This window comes from Ranitomeya variabilis, chromosome 1 (assembly GCF_051348905.1).
Source record: "Ranitomeya variabilis isolate aRanVar5 chromosome 1, aRanVar5.hap1, whole genome shotgun sequence".
Taxonomy (NCBI): Eukaryota; Metazoa; Chordata; class Amphibia; order Anura; family Dendrobatidae; genus Ranitomeya; species Ranitomeya variabilis.
This window is the reverse complement of record NC_135232.1, coordinates 1,069,186,578-1,069,202,719: the sequence shown is the minus strand read 5'-3', so window position 1 is coordinate 1,069,202,719 and position 16,142 is coordinate 1,069,186,578. Positions and strand designations below refer to the sequence as shown.

The window sequence follows — 16,142 nt, the reverse complement described above, 5'->3', positions numbered from 1 at the left end:
AAACTGGCATGATAATGGCAAAAGTCACAAAATGTTGGCGCAGCTTCCAGTTCTGCATAAATGTTGTGACTTTTCAAAAGCTGGTACGCTAGAAATCTTGCATGAAGGCTTTGATTCATCAGTCTATGGGACTTTCTATTGAATCCTTTCTCCACTCAATGCCCATACTTAAAGGGAACCTGTCACCCCCAAAATGGAAGGTGAGCTAAGCCCACCGGCATCAGGGGCTTATCTACAACATTCTGTAATGCTGTAGATAAGCCCCCGATGTATCCTGAAAGATGAGAAAAAGAGGTTAGATTATACTCACCCAGGGGCGGTCCTGGTCCGGTTCTGGTCTGATGGGTGTCGCGGTCCGGTCCAGGGCTTCCCATCTTCTTACAATGACGTCCTCTTCTTGTCTTCATGCTGCGGCTCCAGCGCAGGAGTACTTTGTCTACCCTGTTGAGGGCAGAGCAAAGTACTGCAGTGCGCAGGCGCTGGGAAAGGTCAGAGAGGTCCATTACCTGTGCACTGCAGTACTTTGCTCTGCCCTCAACAGGACAGATAAAGTACACCTGCTCTGGAGCGTGAAGACGAGAAGAGGACCAGAACCGGACCAGGACCGCCCCTGGGTGAGTATAAGCTAAACTCTTTTTCTCATCTTTTAGGATACATCGGGGGCTTATCCCCAGCATTCCGGAATGCTGTAGATAAGCCCCTGATGCCGGTGGGCTTAGCTCACCTTCGGTTGTGGGGGTGACAGGTTCACTTTAAGAAGGAGCTGTGAACTCCTGTCTCCACAAAAGGTACCGTCACATTAAGCGACGCTGCAGCGATATAGACAACGATGCCGATCGCTGCAGCGTCGCTGTTTCGTCGTTGTGTGGTCGCTCGAGAGCTGTCACACAGACAGCTCTCCAGCGACCAACGATGCCGAAGTCCCCGGGTAACCAGGGTAAACATCGGGTTACTAAACGCAGGGCCGCGCTTAGTAACCCGATGTTTACCCTGGTTACCAGTGTAAATGTAAAAAAAAAAAACCACTACATACTTACATTCCAGTGTCTGTCGGGTCCCCCGGCGTCCGCTTCCCTGCACTGTGTAAGCGCCGGCCCTAAAGCAGAGCGGTGACGTCACCGCTGTGCTCTGCTTTACGGCTGGCCGGCGCTGACACAGTGCAGGGAAGCGGACGCCGGGGGACGCGACAGACACTGGAATGTAAGTATGTAGTGTTTGGTTTTTTTTACATTTACACTGGTAACCAGGGTAAACATCGGGTTACTAAGCGCGGCCCTGCGCTTAGTAACCCAATGTTTACCCTGGTTACCAGTGAAGACATCGCTGAATCCGCGTCACACACACCGATCCAGTGATGTCAGCGGGTGATCCAGCGACGAAATAAGGTGCTGGCCTTCTAGCTCCGACCAACGATGTCACAGCAGGATCCTGATCGCTGCTGCGTGTCAAACACAACGATATCGCTATCCAGGACGCTGCAACGTCACGGATCGCTATCGTTATCGTTAAGTTGTTCAGTATGAAGGTACTTTTACTGCACATTTCTCAGGGATTTTTGGAGTGATCAGTGGGAGTCTCAAGACAAAGAAACTGCACCAAACTGCAACAGAGTGACAAAAAAAAACATTTATTATGATTATTATTTTTTGGAAAGGTTTATTTACTACTTAAAGAAGTAATACTATTTTTAGATTTTTGGCACAATCCCTTTAATCTTATTTTTCTTTCAATTTGTGTTAGGTAACAGGAACATTTCTGTATAAATAAAAGTAATTCCTCATTGTTTCAGTAAGTATATTTGATGTGCTTAGATCAAACACAGATAAGCACAGGCTGCTGACTGGTTATAGTACATGGATTTGCATTTGTAAGTCCCATAAACAAAGCACATGTCATTGAAGTGATGAACTGCAGTAGCGGGACAATTCCCTTCCTTATCTGTGATCTCTGTGTACTGTGCTACCTCAGCCACTCCTTGCAGTGGCTATAGTAACTTGCAGCCATTAGTCACCCAATGACTGGGAGCTGGAAGAAAACCCGCTCAGATGGCTTTAAGAGGCAGAAACATCCGGCAGGGAAGACATTCAATTCTCACTGCAACCTGATTCTAACCAGCCAGGAACAGAATTATAGGATTTCACAGTAAGGATGGAAATGCCATCTAGTAATTGCCCAAATGCTAAGGATGATGATCTGACTCTGATTCTGGCACAGATTAAACAGTACAATGAGAGTGTGAAAGATGCCCTAGAGGAATCATATCCCCCAGATCATCAAGACTTTAAAGAACTCATGTGTCGATTAATTCCTGTAATCCGTGACCTTAGCAAAAGTCTGTGTGCGAAATTGAGTGAAACAACAGAGACGCTGCAAAACACACTTCATATTCTAAAGGAACTTCAGGAGAAATTTAAGAATCTCAACACAACAAATGGTAAGATTACTGATACTGAACGCATACAAAATAAATACCTAAAGTGCTGAGTGAACGTATACTGTGTGAGTGTATATATATATATATATATATATATATATATATATATATATATATATATATATATATATACACTATATATTTATGTCTGTGTGTGTGTATATGCAAAGTGGGTTAGGAGTCTTGATGGAAAATGATGCCATTCCGTACTTTGTCAAGCATAAGTTACAATCTCCTCACTAGCTCCAGTAAAAAAAAAAATAATATAGAAAGATTGGTAGAAAAAAAGGAAAAAATATAATTTCTAAAGATGATTAAAAACTTACCTCCTTTTTGCATTTTTAAATGAAGAGAAAATAAAGTAAGTCTTTATTATGTGAAAAATGCTGCAAAATATGAATGGTTTCAAATATACAAGGTTTAACAGTAATTTTTTTTTATCAATTAACAAAATACGACATAAATGAACAAAGGAGAAATCTGATTCAGATCAATATACAGTGGGGAAAAAAGTATTTAGTCAGTCACCAATTGTGCAAGTTCTCCCACTTAAAAAGATGAGAGAGGCCTGTAACTGACGTCATAGGTAGACCACAACTAAGAGAGTCAAAATTGAGAAAACAAATCCAGAAAATCACTATAATTCAGAAATGTAAGGTCTATGGGAACTAACAGAGTCTAAGTAGTAACATTTATCCTTGTAGACAGTGGCCTGTCAGCATATGGAGACTTAAAGGCCATGCATTGCTCCTTTGGGACTTTAAATATTCAAAATCCACTTCTGAGAGGAAGTGGGCTAGAAACATAGTGCCACCTATTGAGGGTGTCAACACTAAATGTAAAGATCAAACTTTTTAAAGAGTCTTGCCACATGACTTATGATAAGAAGGTAAACCAGACATTCCATTTGCAAACACATGTTTCGGGGATGTCTACCCCTCATCAGGGGAAATCTGGAAGACTCCTTTGTCTGTATAAAATGCCTCAGACTTATTGTATAAAGAGTAATGTTTCTCAGCATGGCATCCTTTGCATGCAGACATATACCATAGAGGCCTCTCACCAAATCAAATCAGACCTCCTATTTTGCACCCCAAAACATGTCGGCAAATGGAGTGTCTAGTGTGGCTTCTTATCCTATGTCATGTGGGAAGCCTCATTAAACCTTGATGAGTTGATATTTTCTTTTAGGATTGTTAAAGCCAATAGATGATGCTAGAGCACAAATCATCCTGTCTGATAAGGGTTTTTTTGACTAGTATCATCATTAGGACATGGATACTGGCTGATTGTACTGTTAAATATATGACTTTATTGCATCAGTTGGATAGTACTTCACACTTATCTTGTAGAATTGACAGCATTATGAGTTCATTACGGTCCATGTATCTCAGGAGTGCTTGGTACATTCATGAACACTACAGTGTGAAATATATGATACAATTTATATTGCAGCATTTAGGCGACCTATATCTCCAGGGTATAATTTTTTTAATGTCAGTTACTGAGTGAAAGATAATTACATATCTCTCCCTACATACGTTGCAGTATACAGTGGCATGTAAAAGTTTGGGCACCCATGGTCAAAATTACTGTTATTGTGAACAGTTAAGCAAGTTGAAGATTAAATGGTCTCTAAAAGGCCTAAAGGTCAAGATGGCACATTTCCTTTGTATTTTAGGCAAAAAAATAAAATATATTGTCATTTTTATCATTTTAAAAATTACAAAAAGGAAAATGGGCATATTCAAAGGTTTGGGCACCCTTGGATATTTCTGTGCTAAAATAACTTTGACCAAGGTTTCAGACCTTAATTAGCCTGTTAGAGTTATGGCTTGTTTACTATCATCGTTAGGAAAGGGCAGTTGATGCAAATTTCCCAGCTTTATTAAAACCTAGCCACCTCTAACCTTGTGCCAAAATACAACAGTCATGGGTTATTCTAAGCAGCTGCCTTGCACTCTGAAAATGAAAATGGTGGTGGTCCACATAGCAGGAGAAGGCTATAGGAAGATAGTAAAGCTTTTTCAAGTTGCTCTTTTCTCAGTTTGAAATGAAAATAAGAAATTGTAGTTATCAGGAACAGCGGAGGTCCAGATAAAGTCTGGAAAAGCAAGCAAAATTTCAGTGAGAGCTGCTTGTAGTATTGCTAGACAGGCAAACTAGAACTCCTTCTTGACTGCAAAAGACCCTCAGAAAGATTTACCAGACTCTGGAGTTGTGGTACATTGTTCTACTTTTCAGAGACACCTGTACAAATATGGCCTTCAGAAGAAAACCTCTCCTGCATCCTCACTATAAAATTCAGCATCAGAAGTATGCAAAAGAACATCTAAACAAACCTGATGCATTTTGAAAACAAATCCTGTGGACCGATGAGGTTAAAATAGTACTTTTTGGCCACTATGATCAAAGGTTTGTGTGGAGTAAAAAAAGCACTGAATTTCAGGAAAATATATCTCTAACCATTAAGCTTGAGGGTGGCTCAATCATGCTTTGGGGTTGTTCTGTAGCCAATGACACGGAGAACATTTCACTGGTAGAGGGAAGAATGGATTCAATGAAATTTCAACAAATTCTTGATGCAAACATAACACAATCTGTAAAAAAGATGAATATGAAAAGAGGATGGCTTCTACAAATGTCAAAATCCACAATAGACTACCTCAAATGGTGCAAGGTGAAGGTTTTACAATAACCCTCACAGTCCCCTGACCTGAACATCATTGAAAATTTGTGGCTAGACCTCAAAATAGCAGTGCATGTAAGATGACCCAAGAATATCACAGAACTGGGAAAATTTTCCAAGGAAGAATGGATGAAAATCTCTCAAACAAGAATTGAAAGACACTTTTTTTTTTGCTTTTTTTTTGGAAGTGCATTTGAACAGCAAGGTGGCTTGTTGTTGAAGGGAAATAGAGGGAAAAAAAAAAAATCTTTAAATCATCAGCATAGCGAGTGTGAGCGAGCTGAGTGTGACCTGAGCGTAAGTGTGGACGGCGGTAAGTGTGACTTGTGACTCAGTGAAGAGGTATTTGGAAGGCCTTTAACAAATACCTGTGTGAATTTGTGTGAGTTGTTGAATTGGGAGTAGCTATATTCACAAGGGGTTAACTTAGGGTGGGCGGTCATAATCAAGGGTTTATAAGGGGCAGCTGTTTGAGGCTCAAGTCCTTTTTGGAAGTGCATTTGAACAGCAAGGTGGCTTGTTGTTGAAGGGAAATAGAGGAAAAAATAAAAAATAAAAAATTTGGAAACCCAGATACTGGATCTAAATGTGCAGCTGGCAACACTGAGATCCATAGACAATATGGAGAGGAGTCTTCTGCTCACAGAGCAGACGCTCAATGGGATAGATGAGGAGGGGGATGGTAGGATGGAGCTGCAGGACAGTGAGGCAGTTAGCTGGGTGACAGTTAGGAAGCGGGGTAGAGGGAAGAGTGCCAGGGAGGCTAGTTCTGATCTTTCACACCCCAATAAGTTTGCTAAGTTGGCAGATGAGGGGGGTGCCAGTACAGGGGTAGCACTGCTGCAGCCAGGCATGTCCTCTGAAAGCCGGAGGAGTGACTGCTCCAGTAAGGAGGGACATAGGAGAGCAGGGCAGGCCAGACAGGTGCTGGTAGTGGGGGACTCAATTATTAGGGGAACAGATAGGGCAATCTGTCACAAAGACAGGGATCGTCGAACGGTGTGCTGCCTACCTGGCGCTCGAGTCCGACACATCGCTGATCGGGTTGACAGGTTATTGGGAGGGGCTGGTGAGGACCCAGTGGTCATGGTGCACATTGGCACAAATGACAAAGTTAGAGGTAGGTGGAAGGTCCTTAAAGATGATTTCAGGGAATTAGGCTGCAAGCTGAAAGCAAGGACCTCCAACGTGGTATTTTCTGAAATACTGCCTGTACCACGTGCCACGCCAGAGAGGCAACGGGAAATTAGGGAGGTTAATAAGTGGCTCAAGAATTGGTGTAGGAAGGAGGGGTTTGGGTTCCTGCAGAACTGGGCCGACTTCTCAGTTGGCTACAGGCTCTACGCTAGGGATGGGCAGCACCTCAATGGGGAAGGTGCAGCTGTGCTGGGGGAGAAAATGGTTAGAAGGTTGGAGGAGTGTTTAAACTAGGGAATGGGGGGAGGGTATTCATTTTATAGGTGGGGAAGATAGTGCAGATAGAGACCTGGGCACAAATAAGGAAGTTGGGGGTGGCGGAGGCATGGGGGGTGGGGTTAGAACAGTTAGTAATTTAAGAAAGAATAGAGGTACAGAGAGGAACATCAAGTGCATGTATACTAATGCCAGAAGCCTCGCCAACAAAATGGACGAATTAGAACTAATGTTGTTGGAATATAATTATGACATGGTGGGGATATCTGAAACATGGCTGGATGAGAGCCATGACTGGGCTGTTAACTTGCAGGGCTATAGCCTGTTCAGAAATGACCGTACAGATAAGCGAGGGGGTGGGGTGTGTCTGTTTGTAAAATCAACCTTAAAACCCATCCTGTGTGATAATATAGGTGAATCTAATGAAAATGTAGAGTCCCTGTGGGTGGAGATAAGGGGAGGGGGAAAAAATAATAAATTACTGATAGGGGTTTGTTATAAATCTCCAAAAATAATGGAAGCAATGGAGAATATCCTTGTAAAGCAAATAGATGAAGCTGCGACTCAAGGAGGTCATTATTATGGGGGACTTCAACTACCCTGAAATAGATTGGGGAACAGAAACCTGCAGTTCCAGCAAAGGTAATCGGTTTTTGACAACTATGAGAGACAATTACCTTTCACAACTGGTTCAGGACCCAACAAGGAGGGGGGCACTGCTAGACCTAATATTAACCAACAGGCCAGACCGCATATCAAATATAAGGGTTGGGGGTCACTTGGGGAATAGTGATCACAAAATAATAAGTTTTCATGTCTCCTTTAATAAGATGTGTAGTAGAGGGGTGACAAGGACACTAAACTTCAGGAGGGCAAATTTCCAACGGATGAGAGAGGATCTTGGTGCAATTAACTGGGACGATATCCTGAGACATAAAAGTACACAAAGAAAATGGGAGACATTTATTAGCATCCTGGATAGGACCTGTGCACAGTATATACCGTATGGGATTAAACATACTAGAAATAGGAGGAAACCAATATGGCTAAATAGAGCTGTAAGGGGCGCAATAAGGGACAAAAAGAAAGCATTTAGAGAATTAAAGGAAGTAGGTAGTGAGGAGGCATTAAATAAATACAAAAAATTAAATAAATTATGTAAAAAGCAAATCAAGGCAGCAAAGATTGAGACAGAGAGACTCATTGCTAGAGAGAGCAAAAATAACCCCAAAATATTCTTTAACTACATAAATAGTAAGAAACTAAAAAATGATAGTGTTGGCCCCCTTAAAAATAGTCTGGGTGAAATGGTGGATGAGGATGAGGAAAAAGCCAATATGCTAAATGACTTTTTTTCATCAGTATTTACAAAAGAAAATCCCATGGCAGCCAATATGACTAGTGATAATAATTCCCAATTTAATGTTACCTGCTTAACCCAGCAGGAAGTACGGCGGCGTCTAAAAATCACAAAAATTGACAAATCTCCGGGCCCGGATGGGATACACCCCCGAGTACTGCAGGAATTAAGTACAGTCATTGATAGACCATTATTTTTAATCTTTAAAGAGTCCATAATAACAGGGTCTGTACCACAGGACTGGCGTATAGCAAATGTGGTGCCAATATTCAAAAAGGGGACAAAAACTGAACTCGGAAATTATAGGCCAGTAAGTTTAACCTCTACTGTGGGTAAAATCCTGGAGGGCATTCTAAGGGATGCTATACTGGAGTATCTGAAGAGGAATAACCTCATGACCCAGTATCAGCACGGGTTTACTAGGGACCGATCATGTCAGACTAATTTGATCAGCTTCTATGAAGAGGTAAGTTCCGGTCTGGACCAAGGGAACCCAGTAGATGTAGTGTATATGGACTTTTCAAAAGCTTTTGATACGGTGCCACACAAAAGGTTGATACATAAAATGAGAATAATGGGGATAGGGGAAAATATGTGAAAGTGGGTTGAGAGTTGGCTCAGGGATAGGAAACAAAGGGTGGTTATTAATGGAGCACACTCGGACTGGGTCACGGTTAGTAGTGGGGTACCACAGGGGTCAGTATTGGGCCCTCTTCTTTTTAACATATTTATTAATGACCTTGTAGGGGGTATTCAGAGTAGAATTTCAATATTTGCAGATGACACTAAACTCTGCAGGGTAATCAATACAGGGGTGGACAATTTTATATTACAGGCTGACTTGTGTAAACTAGAAGCTTGGGCTGATAAATGGCAAATGAGCTTTAATGGGGATAAATGTAAGGTCATGCACTTGGGTAGAAGTAATAAGATGTATAACTATGTGCTTAATTCTAAAACTCTGGGCAAAACAGTCAATGAAAAAGACCTGGGTGTATGGGTGGATGACAAACTCATATTCAGTGGCCAGTGTCAGGCAGCTGCTACAAAGGCAAATAAAATAATGGGATGCATTAAAAGAAGCATAGATGCTAATGAGTAGAACATAATTTTACCTCTATACAAGTCACTAGTGCGACCACACTTAGAATACTGTGCACAGTTCTGGTCTCCGGTGTATAAGAAAGACATAGCTGAACTGGAGCGGGTGCAGAGAAGAGCAACCAAGGTTATTAGAGGACTGGGGGTCTGCAATACCAAGATAGGTTATTACACTTGGGGCTATTTAGTTTGGAAAAACGAAGACTAATGGGTGATCTTATGTTAATGTATAAATATATGAGGGGACAGTACAAAGACCTTTCTGCTGATCTTTTTAATCATAGACCGGTGACAGGGACAAGGAGGCATCCTCTACGTCTGGAGGAAAGAAGGTTTAAGCATAATAACAGACTCGGATTCTTTACTGTAAGAGCAGTGAGACTATGGAACTCTCTGCCGTATGATGTTGTAATGAGTGACTCATTGATTCAATTTAAGAGGGGACTGGATGCCTTTCTGGAAAAGTATAATATTACATTGTATATATATTAGATTCCTTGATAAGGCGTTGATCCAGGGAACTATTCTGATTGCCGTATGTGGGGTCGGGAAGGAATTTTTTTCCCCATGATGGAGCTTACTCTTACCACATGGGTTTTTTTTGCCTTCCCCTGGATCAACATGTTAGGGCATGCTAGGCTATGGGTTGAACTAGATGGACTTAAAGTCTTCCTTCAACCTTAATAACTATGTAACTATGTAACTATGTAACTTGGCTGGCTACAAGAAGAATTTACAAGCTGTGATACTTTCAAAAGCGGGAGCTAATAGGTACTAACCATGCAGGATGCCCAAACTTCTGCATCGGCCCATTTTTCTTTTTGTAATTTTTAAAATGTAAAAAAATTACAATATATATATATATTTTTTTTCCTAAACTACAAAGGGAATGTGTCATCTTTAACTTTAGCCCTTTTAGAGATAATTTTATCTTCAACTTGTTAAATTGTTCACAATAAAAGTTATTTTGACAAGGGGTGCCCAAAATTTTACATGCCACTGTATGTCAGAGGGCAGAGGGAAATTGGCTGAATTAAAATAAAACAAAAAAAAGAATGCATTTAAAGCACCTTGAAGAAATAATTTCACATTTTTTCACATCACACACACAAACGTAAATGTAATTTATTGGGATTTTATGTAATTTACCGACACAAAGTAGCAAGTATTTGTGAAGTGTAAAGGGAGTTATACATGGTTTTCTAAATATTTAAAAAATATGAGTCTGACAATTGTGACGTACATTTGTATTCAGCCCTCTTGAGTTTATACTTTGTAGAACCACCTTTCAGGGCAATTACTGTTGTAAGAATTTAGGGATATGTCTCTACCAGCTTTGCCCATCTGGAGGCTATAATTTTTGCCTCCAGTATTCTTCTTTGCAAACTAGCTGTAAAAAAAAACACCAGATAATTTTATACAGGGTATAATCAGAAAAAACAAAACCAAAATTAGAAAAATACCCTAAAAAATGCTTTTAATACATATGCATTAAAAGATGCTAACCATCGCCTGAAAAGACACAAAATATAAATAAACCAACACCCGAGCTGGGTAGGGTAGTGAACAGTAGGGCCAAAAATACCAAAGGAGGGTGGAAAATTCCTCAAATAACCCTGGAGGGCTCCTAGTAAGCTAGCCCTTCCTGCCAGTGGAGGTTGGCACCCTAGGAATTGATGTGGCGCCCCCACTCCTCATCGACTGTCCCTCCTAGCCCTAGATGTCCCTACCAACTACCCACGCCCAAACCCAACATCAAACACACAGAACTAGCTGGACTGTTCTACAATAAATAGTGTACATCATAGTAAATCAGTGAAATATCGTAATTCCACAGTACTGACCTATGAAGGAGGTATTTTGCATCTAATCATTAGGGTATAGTAACCTATTCTACCATAAAGTTGTACAAATCATAGTAAGTCAGTGAAATATCGTAATTCCACAGTACTGACCTTTGAAGGAAATATTTTTCAACTAATCATTAGGGTATAATAACCTGTAGTAGTTAGGCCAATAAAACTCAAAAAATATCATAAGTAGATCCAACTAGAATCAATAAAGACTATCTGCATTAGTATCACAGTGACCACGACTTGTCATAAAATCTTTATGATCTCGTTAGATGTGAGATCATTGTATATTCCACCTTGTCCACATATTAGGTGAATATAGGATACCAGCAAAGTCCTTTTACCATCTCACAATCCTAAATTGGTGAAATAGTGATACCAGGTACTGACAATCAAAATAACTTGATAGATGAGTCACCATATCCCAGTCAGTCTAGGTTCAGTATACATACAGTCATTTCTAGATTCAGTATACATGCATAGACACAGCACCCTGATGTTACACAATGTCAGTCATGGTTCATAATGCAAACAGGTATCTTGCTAAAGCCACCATAATGGGTCACTTATCTGGTCACTTGTCTGATCATATCTGGTCATTTGTCCCAGTTTTTCTTGTAGCGTCCCTACGTGTTTCGCCCTCTCCCATCAGGGCTCATCAGGGGACAATAGATAGGAGCATACCGAAGTGGCTGTGATAATGAATGATCAATGTGGATGATCATTCATTATCACAGCCACTTCTGTATGCTCCTATCTATTGTCCCCTGATGAGCCCTGATGGGAGAGGGTGAAACGCGTAGGGACGCTACAAGAAAAACTGGGACAAATGACCAGATATGATCAGACAAGTGACCAGATAAGTGACCCATTATGGTGGCTTTAGCAAGATACCTGTTTGCATTACTAACCATGACTGACATTGTGTAACATCAGGGTGCTGTGTCTATACATGTATACTGAATCTAGAAATGACTGTATGTATACTGAACCTAGACTGACTGGGATATGGTGACTCATCTATCAAGTTATTTTGATTGTCAGTACCTGGTATCACTATTTCACCAATTTAAGATTGTGAGATGGTAAAAGGACTTTGCTGGTATCCTATATTCACCTAATATGTGGACAAGGTGGAATATACAATGATCTCACATCTAACGAAATCATAAAGATGTTATGACAAGTCGTGGTCACTGTGATACTAATGCAGATAGTCTTTATTGATTCTAGTTGGATCTACTTATGATATTTTTTGAGTTTTATTGGCCTAACTACTACAGGTTATTATACCCTAATGATTAGTTGAAAAATATTTCCTTCATAGGTCAGTACTGTGGAATTACGATATTTCACTGACTTACTATGATTTGCACAACTTTATGGTAGAATAGGTTACTATACCCTAATGATTAGATGCAAAATACCTCCTTCATAGGTCAGTACTGTGGAATTACGATATTTCACTGATTTACTATGATGTACACTATTTATTGTAGAACAGTCCAGCTAGTTCTGTGTGTTTGATGTTGGGTTTGGGCGTGGGTAGTTGGTAGGGACATCTAGGGCTAGGAGGGACAGTCGACGAGGAGTGGGGGCGCCACATCGATTCCTAGGGTGCCAACCTCCACTGGCAGGAAGGGCTAGCTTACTAGGAGCCCTCCAGGGTTATTTGAGGAATTTTCCACCCTCCTTTGGTATTTTTGGCCCTACTGTTCACTACCCTACCCAGCTCGGGTGTTGGTTTATTTATATTTTGTGTCTTTTCAGGCGATGGTTAGCATCTTTTAATGCATATCTATTAAAAGTATTTTTTAGGGTTTTTTTCAAACTAGCTGTATCTCAGTGAGATTGGATGGAGGCGTCTGTGAACAGCAGTTTTCCAGTTTTGCCACAGATTATCAATGGGATTTAAGTGGGTGGAGATGGGCAAAAATGAGAGCGCTGTCAGCTATTTGGCTTGTTTTCAGTTTTACTCTATAAACAGTGCCTATCACTACTAAGATTCCTTTCACATTGTGTTTCTGCACCTGTTCAGTGAGCTCGTCGAAGTTTACGTCTGAACCACCAGCAAAACGGGACTCGGAGGTATGGGCCGATGGGACCAAAGCCTGTAATAGTGACAACAAAGCGAACATGAGCTCTGCCATGAATCATTTTCAATAGTGTACGCCTACAGGAGGCGGTCAATCAGCTGTCAGCATTACAGTCTCTGGCAGTTTATGTCCGAACCCCAGACAGAACTGGATTCATATGTATGCATCAACAGTGCCACTAAATGGGTGCAAAAACGCAATGTGAAAGCACCATAAGAAAAAACACAATTCTCATGCAGATCAATGTCTGTCCCATAGCCTGGAACAGCTCATTTACATATAAGAAAATTGTACATTTCTCTGTAATATTACATCAGATCTCAGATTTCAAGGTGTCATTTGCTTCAGCTTCCTATGTAGGTACAAGCCTATATAGATGGCTTAGGAGGGATGACCCTACTGACAGATTCCCTTTAAGTCTCAGTACCATAATTGATAAAACGTTAAGCAAATTATCTAGGTAAGCGATTTTATTATGGTTTTCTTTGAAGTGATCTACTTTGATTTCCAGAATCTTGTAATACACAGTTTATCGGTCATAAACAGATTAGCTGTAACTCCCGTGGTAGAGTGATTGGAAGGTATCTAAAAACAAAATAAAGCTAAAGCTGGGGCCTCATAAAGGAGACTCAAATAGAGCTGGTAGTGGTATGAATATAGATTGTCACAAACAAGGAACAGATTACATTTTCTATGTAACTGCCTTCATAAGCACTGGTTTGAATCTGGGCATAAAAAAGTCAACAATGATGAAAAAATGTCACAAAAGTAAAGTTTCATTATTCTCATTTTTTCTCACATTCAGATTACATCAATTATCTTATTATGGTCAACCAAATACTTGAAGATACGGAGGGAAGCCTGAAGCTTAGTGAAGAACATTTGGAAAACATTGATGCAGAACCAAAACTACTTGCCAATGAAAATCACAACAATGATGCTGCATTAAGAATTAATTCTGAACATATCAATGGAATTGCTAAAAGTGAAGAAAATGTAATTACTACAGATTCTTCTGAATTAAGTGAAGATACAAGTCAGGAAAGAAAAATAGAGACAAATGTACAGAGGGAGGAACCTGACAATTTAATAATAATCAATGACTATAGTGATGAAACCAATGAGCCAGGATGCATGGACATGAATTGTTTCTCCGTAACTGAGGAACAAGCTCATCTACATAACACAAGTATAACCTGTGAACAAATAATAAATCCACAACCTGAACAAAGGAGGGAGAATGCAGCGGAGCTGTCTAGTTCAGAGGTCATAGTTAATGGGACAAGACATAAAGCAGATTGCTTATCAGATTCGGGAGCCTGGACCTATAAAGAGTAAGGAGCAGTTTATAGCTTCCCACTATTATAACATTCATCTTTTTGTGACAGCAAGGGTGAAGCTCCCAATTTTCATTAAACACATCAGGTCCGATGCATCAAAGCTTTCATACAAGAATTCTGGTGTGAAAGCTTTGAAAAGTAGAAAATGTAGCCGCAGCTCATCGTTGTGACTACATTTTGTGAGTTTTGTCGTTCTCAGGCCAGTTTATCCCAGCTCTGACCAAATAGGAAGACCTGAGGTAAGACTGAGGCATGATGAGTATTGCTCATCAAATTTTTGATGAGCAGCATCATTCGTTACCCCACATATCTTATTCCAGCAGGGGCTGGAGTAAGATTTGTAGCAGGGTGCACACTCATGTGTACACCCCTCGTCCGGTGCTCCGGATTCATGAAGAGGCATATGCCTTTTCATGAATAAGGAACATCTAACTCCAGGATGCCCCCTCATCAAAACCAGTGTGAACAACACTGACCTTGATGAATTTGGCCCATCTGTATGTTATAGCAACAGGCTACCAAAACCCTTAACCAGCAGCAAAATATATCAAAACCATGTATTGGTCAAAACATTGGTCAAAAGTTTACATACCCAGGCAGAATCTTTGCTTTCTTGTCCTTTTTTCAGAGAATATAAATGAAAACACCAAAACTTTTTCTCCACTCATGGTTAGGAGTTCGGTGAAGGCACTTATTGTCAAAGACCATTGTGATTTCTCTTTTTACATCATAATAACAACCGAAAACATACAAATGACCCTGATCAAAGTTCGCATACCCTGGTAATTTTGGCCTGATAACATGCACAGACATTGACACAAATCGGTTTAAATGGCTACTAAAGGTAACATTCTCGCCTGTGACCTGTTTGCTTGTAATCAGTGTGTGTGCATAAAAGCTGAGTGAGTTTCTGGGATCCAGACAAACTCTTGCATCTTTCATCCAGCCACTGATGTTTCTGGATTGTGAGTCATGGGGAAAGCAAAAGAATTGTCAACGGATCTACGGGAAAAGGTGTTTGAGCTGTATAAAACAGGAACGGGATACAAAAAGATATCCAAGGAATTGATAATGCCAGTCAGCAGTGTTCAAACTGTGATTAACAAATGGAAAACCAGGGGCTCTGTAAAAACAAAACAGCGGTCAGGTAGACTGGCAAAAATGTCATCCACTACTGCCAGGAAAATTGTTCGAGATTCAACGAAAAACTCACAAATAACATCAGCTGAAATACAGGACTCTGAAAACTAGCGGTGCATAATAAGGAGGCACTTGAAGAAAATTGGGCTGCATGATCGAGTCACCAGAATAAAGCAATTACTGCACAAGTGCCACAAAGTATCTTGCCTACAATATGCAAATCAGCACAGAGACAAGCCTCAAAACTTCTGGAACAAGGTAATTTGGAGTCATAAGACCAAAATTTTACTTTTTGGCCATTACCATAAATGTTACATTTGGAGAGAGGTCAACAAGGTCTATGATGAAAGGAACACCATTCCTAATGTAAAGCACGAAGGTGGCTGGCTGATGTTTTGGGGATGTGTGAGCTACAAAGGCACAGGAAACTTGGTCACAGTTGAAGGAAAGATGAATGCAGCACTTTATCAGTAAATACTGGAGGCAAATTTGCACTCATCAGCCCGGAAGCTGCTCATGGGACATACTTGGACGTTCCAGCATGACAATGATCCAAAACACAAGGCCAAGTCGACCTGTCATTGGCTACAGCAGAGCAAAGTAAAGGTTCTGGAGTGGCCAACTCAGTCTCCTTATTTCAATATCATTGAGCCACTCTGGGGAGATCTCAAACGTGCAGTTCATGCTAGACAGCCCAGGAATTTACAGGAATGGAG

General features: G+C 40.6%; 1 protein-coding gene across 1 annotated transcript in view; it reads left to right on the top strand.

Annotated features, from left to right (window-relative positions):
* The first annotated feature begins 2,262 nt into the window (after positions 1 to 2,262).
* DTHD1 (death domain containing 1) overlaps positions 2,263 to 16,142 on the top strand; it is a 145,965-nt gene continuing 132,085 nt past the window's right edge. The window contains exons 1-2 of the mRNA XM_077281178.1: positions 2,263 to 2,434; positions 13,752 to 14,280. Of these exons, the coding sequence (XP_077137293.1) occupies positions 2,293 to 2,434; positions 13,752 to 14,280 (671 nt within the window). The 5' untranslated portion in view covers positions 2,263 to 2,292. The remainder of the gene's footprint in view (positions 2,435 to 13,751; positions 14,281 to 16,142) is intronic.